Here is a 9,660-nt window from a genome sequence, read left to right as displayed (position 1 = left end):
AACAGAGATCAGTGAGAGCCCCGGGAGGCAAGGGCTGAGTTGACCCAGGCTTGTTTACCCTGAGAAGGGGAGGGTTTTGTTAATATGATTGCATGCTTTTTTTTCCCCCTTTATGTGTTTACCCCAAGCAGAGTGGGCTTGTGTTAAAACTGTAGCTTCCTTTTCATATTCTCGTTTGAACCAGTGGAGCAGGTGTGGCTAGAAAGAGATGATGAGGAGGCCACAGAGTGCTATAGAGGCATGGTAGTGAGCCCTGCCAGAAAGAGAAACCCAAGATGGAGAAGGGCAAATTGCCTGAACCAGGGAGAAGTTAGAGAGGAGAGTCTGAGGCTGGGAAGGCCAGACCCCCAGCCTGGGAAGGGTGAACCTAGTTAGGCTCTAGCCAGGAGGGCATGACAGCTGCCATGATATATTTCATGAACATTCACACTGTGGTCCAGTGTGCAACTTCAAGGCAAAAAAAAAATGGTGTAATATAGAATCAATGTGAACCTGGGTAAAGAATGACAATCAATTCCACAAGCAGGCTTTTTCTTCCAAGTTAAGATTTCCACTATTACCTTAACAAGAAAGAGGTTATTCAGGAGGCAATAGCAGGTCTCATCTGCCACATCTCGGAGTTTGCTTTGGAGGGTGCGCTGTCTTGCATCATAAGATTTACAGGCATCAATCCCCAAGAACATGGCCATGAGTGCCCGGATGCCAAAGAAGTTCTGATTCACATTTATCTTTGTCAGTTCCATAGCAACAACTCTGCAGAGTAAAAATGAAAAGGACTAAGAAATCTCTATCAAGAAAAAGCAGAGCATTCTGAGAGAGAAATGTAGATACAGAAACTATTGCTTATTACAAAAACATCTAGACACACATAGCAATAATAACACTTCTCCTGGGCACTTTTCAACTATGCACATTACAAAAGAAGTTAGTGTCGCTGTTCCCATTTCACAGATGGGGAAATAGAGGTATGGCAAAATGAAGTGATATGCTCAAGGATTACCCACAAGAAAGTAGAAGAGCTGGGAAAAGCACCCAGGTCTTCTGAGTCCGCAGACAGAGCTCCACTAAGTAGGTGTCACTGTCTGCTCACAAAGCAACCTTCAGACTGAAGAAGGAATAATAGAAGTAGGTTTCTTCAGCCCTTTATGATTCATCTCCAACAACTGCAAAAAGCTTTTCCCCATCTGATTTTCTTCAGAGATAAAAGACGAGAGATCGATGTCCTCCATGTCTGGTTAAAATAACCAGAGCTTAGTCCCTAACTTATTACCTTTTGCTCTCATATGAAAGATGCAAGATTAACAGCCCTAAAGTGATCTCTAAACACAGAAAAGACTTGATCAAGTAAATCAGCTGAAGAAAAAGCCAGGTAATCAAAAAGCAAGATAGGTTAATTCTTTGAAACACAGAAGTGCCTGCCCAACCATAACCACAAAAGGTGCCTTTCCAAACTTCTCAGATTCCCTTATTTATTGAAATGAGTGCAGTTATTTGGTATTGGAGTGCATAGTGAGACCATTTGTTTAATCTTCCCTTTGACTGCATTGACAATTCTGGTATGTGAAATATTTGAACTAAAAAAAAAATTACAGAATCTTCCTTACCTTTGTAAAAGGTATATTGAAGTTAACAGCAGCCGGGGTTGTAATGATGCCAGGTCAGAACCCTGGACCCAGATAGTCTCTATCAAAAGATCAAGGCAAGCCATCCCCAAAACAAGCACAACCTGCTTCAAGACCAGAGCAGTGCCCTGGTCTCAGCTGGACTGAGTGAGACAGTCACAGCAGCCAATCCCCCCTGAAGCCACAAGCAGCAGGCCACACCTGCTCCAGCCCTTAAAAGCCAAGCCTAGACCACAGCGTCCTTGTGTAGGTGAAGGTGAAAGTTTTAGCTCCTGACCTTCTGTATGTTTCCTTGCCAGCTTTTTGGTTTTGATTCCAGCTTTTGACTTAGGAAAGACACTTTGAACTGAATTCCAGTTCTTTGCTCATAATTCTGGTGTGACCTTTGGCCCTGGCTTTTGGTTTTTGATTCTGGTTAACACTCAGTTTAACTTGTCTCCCTTCTGACCCTGGTTTATCTTGACTTTGGCTACAGCTTCAGAATGCAGTTCGGACATCCGACCACTCTGGATCCCAGTTCCCTAAGGAGCCCACTTAGACTATACCTGCAGTTTGGATAACTAACCTAGGCTAGACCAACCATGCCCTGGCACATAACAGACATCAGCTTTGGTCCAAAGAGAAAAGTGTCTGGGAACTTCAGTCTGTGCCAGAACCCAAGACAGTCCACATCTTTGGCATTACTGCAGCTTTTGCAGAAATACCACAGCTTTTGAGCAAGGTGAAGAGGCAAAGTGTGTGGGGAAAGTATATGGAAGTGAAGCTAAAGTCACTTACTTATGTCCAGCTTCCGTGCCTAAATGGGCAATTTCAGTAAGCAGCTGGCTCTTTCCATAGCCCATAAGGCCCTCAAACATTATAACACGGCCTTCTGTAGAACCCATGAACTTTTTCAATGAAGTCTGAAAGAGATTAATCTCTTTTTCCCGACCTGCAAAAGAAAGTAAGTGAACAGAGCGAGTGGCTTTAAGAAAGTAAGAAATAGTGCAGATCCCTTCCCCTCCCTGCTTAACAGTAGCAGCACATCTTCATGCTAATCTGAAATGCCTACATAAGCCACTGGCTCATTTTCACCTCTGCTGAAATCCTTGTCCATCTGCTTTTCTGCATTCATCTTGACTACAGCAACTTCCCTCTCTATGGTCCCCCCACAAGCCAGCATTTGAGCAGAATGCTGTTCCTCCCTCTCCCCTACACACAAAGAGTGACCCTCCTCCCCTTCTTAGACAACTTATTCAGCCCAGATACCAGTACAAAGTATCCTTCTTTACATTTTTTATCCAGCCTGTTTCACAGATTCTTAGCTACACTCATCAAACTTAGTATAAGAAAATATAATACACATTCCTTCCAGCTTCACCTGAAAGAGAGTGAGTGAGGTGGTAGGAGGGTACTCTACATCTGCATCTCTTTTTCAGGGCAATGAGATTAAAATCTAGAGATGTGACAGGACTTGCCCCTGTGAAGGATCTGGGGCTTTGCAGTAAAGTGAAAAGATGCTAGTACAAAGGGAGCGGATCTGAAAAGTAAAAAGTGCATGTGTTACGTATTCTTCACTATCCTACAGTTTCACTCCAGTTACAGGATTTGTATCTATGGATGTTCTATATACATCTTGGAGGTTCCTTCATTCCTGAATGGCCCCTATCAGGGTCACCTAATTATCAGGGAGCAGTTTTCCTGTATCTGTCTCTTCACTACTTCCTTAAGCCTCTGGTATGCTCTTCTCAGTGCTAGCAAGTACTTTAATGGTTAATGATGATAAAAAAGTGTTTCAGAAAAGTTAGGTGCACCTACCCAACAAGGGATAATACTCAGACCGCTCCGTGGTGAGAAATGCTTTCCCAATTGTCCTGCAACAAGAAAGAGAAAGGAAAGAATCAGTTAAAGAGATAAAATATTCATGGTCAGAATCAACATGACTGAGATGCTGGCAGGTGCCTTCTCCGGGAATCCATGCTCCACACTTCACTTCCATAAAAGTTTTTGTTTTTCTTTCTTTTCTGCAACTGGAACTCAAGCTGAGACAGAGGTGAGAGTGTCATGGAAATTCCCTTCAAAGAAACCTCAAGAAGCCTAATGACCCTGGTGTAATGAGAGGCTCTAAAAACTGTGACAGTAAAAAAGAAAGCAGGGAAACTGGAGGCATGAAAAAGAAATGAGGTACAACAGTATACATATCCCTTTGCTATAAACACCATAGCACCCAGTAGTTCAAAAAGGTGAAAAATAATTCTGAACTGGATATGGGAAAGAGAAAAGAAACATGTAAGGACAGGCAGACTTCCTTAAAGCTTGCAAAGGAAAAGATAAGGAAAACAAAAACTAGAGAATCATTTAATTTTAGCCAGAGGGTATAAGCAGAATAAGAAGTCTTATAAAAACATAAAGGAAAAGAAAGTAAAGACATTATTAAGCAGGAAAATGGAAAAAAAATCAGTGATGATTCTTAACTGCTGAACAACACTTTAAAATAATTATTTGGCAATAAATGCACTAAGCAGCGCCCTATTCCTGCAAACTGGTCCACACACTTTTGAGATAAGTGAGGCTCTGTCCACATGGACAGACTTCCAGTAATGGAGCCTTGGGTATGGACAGTGAGAAGGTTGGAAAGAGGTTGTATAAAAAACCCCCACAAAAAACAGTGATAATTAGGGGCCAGGATATATGGAAATATTGAACTGGAGAAAATTAAAAGGTCAAGATGCCATGGGTAAAGTAGATTACTATTATTAATGGTGTTGTTTTAATTTAAACACAGACAATAGCAGCACTTTAAAAAAGGCTCCATATTAACACTTAAAGTTATCGTAAAAGACTGAAAACACCAACCCAGTAAAATTACTGAAGTTTTCCAGGAACAAGTCAGTAATAGTCCCAAGCTTCCCACACCTTCAGTAGCGACCTGGACCAACAAGGACCAGGAGTAACCTTCACGACCAGGTAATGCATTAGTGCTAAAAACCAAAACCAAATCTTGGACTGGAGTTTTGAGTCACTACTGAAGTTTAAATGTAGATGCTATCCAGCCAGGATTGGACAGAAATGACCATTCAACAGTGTCCTAGCACTTTCTGACCTCAGTTAACAACTGGAATTTGATTTGTGGAAGAGTGGTATACATAGGTATAAGTTTAGGAATTTGGGCCTTTTCACATACTGCTCTAATTTTTAAAACTCTTGCTGGATTCTCATGCACAGTATACATCTTATCTGTAACCTATCATAAACTTCTGGAGACTTTACTTTTGTTCTTTATTTTCTTTTTCTTAATTTCCCCTGAAAATCATTTGGGCCAAGACTAATAGTCTATTCTCTGCCTATGGAGAGACATGCAAAGCTTCACCATGTCTCTTGGTAAGTGGGACACTACATGTACTGTTAGACATTTTAGACACAGAGATATGAAAATCTGTTCAGTGTCTTAACAATTTCCTGTGCTTTGCTGAAGAAGGAGCTGGCTGATTCAATGACTGACAGCTGCCTTGAGCTGATTTTCTATGGGGAATAAAGAATTTTGGAGAGGAAATACCCTGGCTTGGCTGAGTGGTAATATTCTAGATTCAGAGAGAAACAGGGCAGGCTGAGTATTTGATCAGCCCAGACAGCATCTAATATCCCCTTTGTACTGATTGAAAGAATTTGCCCTTTTCATCAGCCCTGCCCCACTTAGGTAAAGGTGACACTTACGTCTTCTCACTGATGCCAAGATAATGGTAGACCACACCAGGATTTGCAACTCCTTTCATCTCGGTCTGAGGGAGCTCCTTGAAGAAGTAATTGGGCAGCCGGGAGCTGGTATAGGTAGTTGCATCACAAGATACTACCCCTGGATAATGCATCATCATCCGGGCAGCAAGATTCACCTTCTGGCCAATGACTATGTTGTGGGAAAAGCAAGAAAAGGTGCACAAAAAAAAGTCAGGTAAAATCAGGAGACCCACCTCACTTCCCTATGGCACAAGCTTCATATACACACGTGCACACACACAGATATCTGTGGTGCCACTGGCAGGCATGCATCCTTACATGCAAACAGGGAGGATGGTGAGCAGATAGAGCACCAGATAAACATATTGTACCTGTGTATTCATGTCTGACACGATGGCCAACCACACCACAGAACACAGGCCCACTGGTAACCCCGATGGAAACTAGCCTGGTATACAATGAGAGCAAGGTGGATTCAACCATTTCTAGTGTCCTATCCCTTCTGCTCCGTCCTCACTCCCACACTGCTAGTGTTAATTGAACAAACTACCCCTTTACCAGGCAGTAGGACCCACTGGGGCCAAGACAGCTCTGTGTGGTGCTTCAAAAGGTATAGGGAGAGAAAGCAAAGAACTTCTTGTACTTTCCCAAACACAGAGATTGCCAAGTGCTGAAAGGAACCAAAGTGAATGGCGCCACAGCCAGGCCCATGCACCTGCCAGCTCATTCCAGCCCAAAGGACACCTTTGTCCATCTTCTACAGGAGTGAGTGCAGGATTTTGGAATTGCCCAAGGCACAGTGTCTCTTTGATGGCTCCTTTTCTTGTAATGCCACTGTTTCAAGGCAGCAGCTGACCTTCATTGCCTTTTATGGAGCAGGGGGTAAAGCTCTGGCTGAAAATTCGGGAAATATTCACTGTGGCTAGACATGCTCATCTGTGCACAGTAAAAATTCTACATATTCACCACCCCTCCTCAGGTGAAGAAGCGGTGAGATGGGCAATGCTCTAGTTTTCTGCCTTGCTTTGTCTATCTATCTGTTTTTATGCTGTGCCCATGACTTTGATAATTAAATGAATGAATGAATCACAAGGCATTTCAAGTATGCACATAACAGCAAGTTGCTTCTCTGAGAGCATAAGCCGCAAGATGCCTATTCCTGGCATTTAATTCCTTTTGCATGACTGGTTGAACTTCCCTAGCTTTTAACGGACTTCTGACCTGCAAAAGGGAGTATTTGGTAACTGGACAGGGCACAGGATGGCCTCTGGCTGTAATGTATGGCCATCTGGAAGTCGATCAGTTCTTTCCCCTGAGTGGTAGGTAAAGCTCACAGGAAGAAAAAACAGTCATCAAGCAGGCTCTGTCTTCTGTGTACATAAAAGCATCACCCTAGACTTACATTGTGCAAAGCAGCATGTAGCTATGGTAGATGGCCAGAATCATGTAGCATGTGAAAGTCCTGGAGTGTGCTGGACTAATCCCAGTGGTCTTGTCACTGCCCCCTTCCCATTGACAACTAACTGTATGGATAAATGAGTTTGGGGGGCAAGGGGTACCCTTCTCCTTATAACCCAATAGCACCCCTCTAAGCCACCTGGATAACTAACTATGCCCCCCTACTTACTTTATTTTCATAAGCATTGCAGAACAGTACTTGTAATTTTTAAATGCGCTGTCCAAGGCATGGGTGGTCTCATCTGGCTGCTTGTCTCCAGGAAGTCCAAACACACACAGGAATGTGCAACCCTATTGGGGAGGGAAAAGGGTGAGAGTATTTTTATTCCAAGTAGCAAATGAGTAATAATATTTGTGACAATTAACTTGCTTCACTGGGATCCAGCTTACACAAAACAGACTCCATTGACCTCTCTTTTTCATCCTAAAACCAACAGGAACATCACACAGGTTCCCTCAAACTACTCCAGGATGGCCCACCATCTCCTAAAGAAGAATGCTTTGTACGGGTGTGCAAAGCAGGCCCTATTAGATTCAGATTTGGCCTGAATCGGGGGCAGTGATTCAATTAGTTGATTCGGATCACTGTCCCCGATTCGATTCGACCGAATCCAAATCTGAAGATTCGATGCTGATTCAGAGAATCAGTGATTCGGACATAGACACAGCTTTAAACTTCTTTTCTACATACCTTGAAGTAGCAAGTGCAGCTTATGAATGCTGGGGCACATGAAACGTCCCACAGGAGCTCGCAGGGGCCCTCTATGTGCTTAGCGGTGAACCTGGAAGTGGACCAGAAGTGCTTCCAGTCCACTTTTGGGTCTACCAGGGAACGCACTGGAGGGCCTCCCCAGACCCAGGAGGCACCAGTCGCTGAGCCGGGGCAGGGAGGGCCCTGCGCACTCCCTGATGGACCTGGAAGTGAACCGGAAGTGATTCTGGTCCACTTCTGGGTCTGCTGCCCAGCGTGCTGGGGAGCCCCCCACGCTCCTGTGGGACACTCCATGCGCCCCAGCACCACAGTATTTACAAGCCCCTGCTACCTAGAGGTATGTAGAAAAAACATTAAAAGCTGTCTCTATGTCTGAATCTTTCCAAATCGATTCAGAGCGTTCTGATTCAATTTGGAGAGATTAAAGGGTCCCCTGATTAGATTCAGATTTGGAGATTCGGCCACTGAATCGGGCAGAATCTCTACCAAATTGAATCAGGGACTGAAGCTTCACACAGCCCTAATGCTTTGCATTTGAAAACTTGTCTAACTTTACACCATCTATGCAGTTGGACCAATAGAAGATAGCACCCAAAAAATCCGTGCTTCTCCCACCATCTCCTCACACTCAGTTTCTCCAGGATTGAGCTGCTTCTTAGTCCTTCTGGTGCCTCCCCTCCACTTCCTTTCTCCAACTGTCTTGACAGTTCCACTCCCTGCCCTGCCTCCATGTCCCAGCTTCATGTTTGCCATTCTGTGCCTGAAAGAGTGGAAAGTCCTGGATGTTCCTACGCACTTTGTCAAACATGAAGACTTTATTGATTTTGCCTCTATGGGAGTGTATGAGCTCTGCAATATGTAAATTGGCATCCTGGATGGCCTTGCTTAGATGCAGTGTGTTGGCACTTTCATCAAATTGAAGGTTTACAAAGACAATCGTGACCGGTCGAAGCTCAGATAAGTATTCCAGTGGCTGATTATCATCAATCTGGAAGACAGAAACAGGAAGTACTCAACAATCTACGCTCCCACTGGGCAGAGAGTGTTCGTTAGTCCATAACCCCTAACCCAGATGGGCTGACTGAACTCAGCTTTGGGTGGTAACCCTGGGGTGGGCACAATACAGCTTGTGGGCCAGATTTGGCCCACAGTGAGTCTTTATCCTTCCTGCGGTGGGTTCCTCAGTCCCCTGGCCCAGGTACAGTCTATCCGTGGCATGTCATGCTGCCTGTGGGCATGCAGCAGAGCTGGGGTGTCTCCCCAGCTGGACTGCCTATCTAAGCAGCCCAGGTGGCAGGCGGCTCCTTTGGCTGCCACCACTGCCAGCCCCAGCCCTGCAGTATTGGTGGGGACCTGTGCTGCACAGCTCAGACCCCATGCACCCCATGCCTGCTCCAGCCTTGCCTGCCCAGGCTCAGCAGCTGCAGTTTGGGACAAAAGCTGTTGTACAGAACAGGGGGAACGTGGCCCCTCCCTGTCCTGCTGCTTGCAATTCCTTGCTGCAGCCACCCAGAGTCTGCATGGGGCTGCCCTCTGTGCTGCCATCACTACCCCCACGGCAGCGGTGGCAGCACAGAGCAGACGCAGGGCAGCCCAGTGCGGGCTCTGTGTGGCTGCAGCAGGGAACTGCTGGCAGTGGAAGGGGGAGGGGGCTGCTTTCCCCCCCGACCCTGAGCAACAGCTTTTATCCCATGCTGCTGCTGCTGCTGCTGAGGCTAGGCAGGCAAGCCTGGAGCAGGCTCAGGGTGCACAGGGTCAGGGCTGTGCAGCACGGGGCCCCACCAATACCGCGGGACTGTGGCCATCAGCTGAAAAGAGCTGCCGCCACCTGGGCTGAGTCTAGAAAGGCAGTCCAGATGTGGAGGCGCCCCAGCCACTCTGTGTGCCCAAGGGATGGCAGGACGCACCACAGCGGGTAGTGCAGAGCAGGTGCAGGGTGGGTCAGGTTGGGGCTGTGCCTGGGTTCCTGCTGATCCACTCCAGCACGTGCGAGTCTGGAGCTGGTGCAGTGTGGGGCAGGGCTGAGGCTGCATACTGCTGGCAGTGGCAGGGAGGCACCGCAGGGTGTGTGGGCTCCAGGCTGTTGGGGGGGGGGGGGGGGCACCCCCGGGGGGCATGTGGAGGGGCCCCGGGCACCCCCCCCCCACCCCCCAA

General features: G+C 46.2%; 1 protein-coding gene and 1 long non-coding RNA gene across 2 annotated transcripts in view; one reads left to right on the top strand and one right to left on the bottom strand.

Moving 5' to 3' along the window:
• The window catches only part of ADCY10 (adenylate cyclase 10, soluble), an 82,465-nt gene that overhangs the window by 51,497 nt on the left and 21,308 nt on the right, over positions 1–9,660 (bottom strand). Inside the window, exons 8-14 of the mRNA XM_019501880.1 lie at positions 8,303–8,494; positions 6,964–7,085; positions 5,708–5,784; positions 5,316–5,505; positions 3,420–3,475; positions 2,400–2,553; positions 561–753 (exon numbers count right to left, since the gene is read on the bottom strand). Coding sequence (XP_019357425.1) covers positions 561–753; positions 2,400–2,553; positions 3,420–3,475; positions 5,316–5,505; positions 5,708–5,784; positions 6,964–7,085; positions 8,303–8,494 — 984 coding nt within the window. The remainder of the gene's footprint in view (positions 1–560; positions 754–2,399; positions 2,554–3,419; positions 3,476–5,315; positions 5,506–5,707; positions 5,785–6,963; positions 7,086–8,302; positions 8,495–9,660) is intronic.
• LOC109287004 overlaps positions 1–9,660 on the top strand; it is a 15,122-nt gene that overhangs the window by 1,755 nt on the left and 3,707 nt on the right. Inside the window, exon 2 of the long non-coding RNA XR_002094735.1 lies at positions 9,586–9,588. This is a non-coding gene — a long non-coding RNA (uncharacterized LOC109287004). The remainder of the gene's footprint in view (positions 1–9,585; positions 9,589–9,660) is intronic.

This window comes from Gavialis gangeticus, unplaced genomic scaffold (assembly GCF_001723915.1).
Source record: "Gavialis gangeticus isolate Ggan-Ray unplaced genomic scaffold, GavGan_comp1, whole genome shotgun sequence".
In the NCBI taxonomy this organism is placed as follows: domain Eukaryota; kingdom Metazoa; phylum Chordata; order Crocodylia; family Gavialidae; genus Gavialis; species Gavialis gangeticus.
This window is presented reverse-complemented; position numbering and strand designations above follow the sequence as displayed.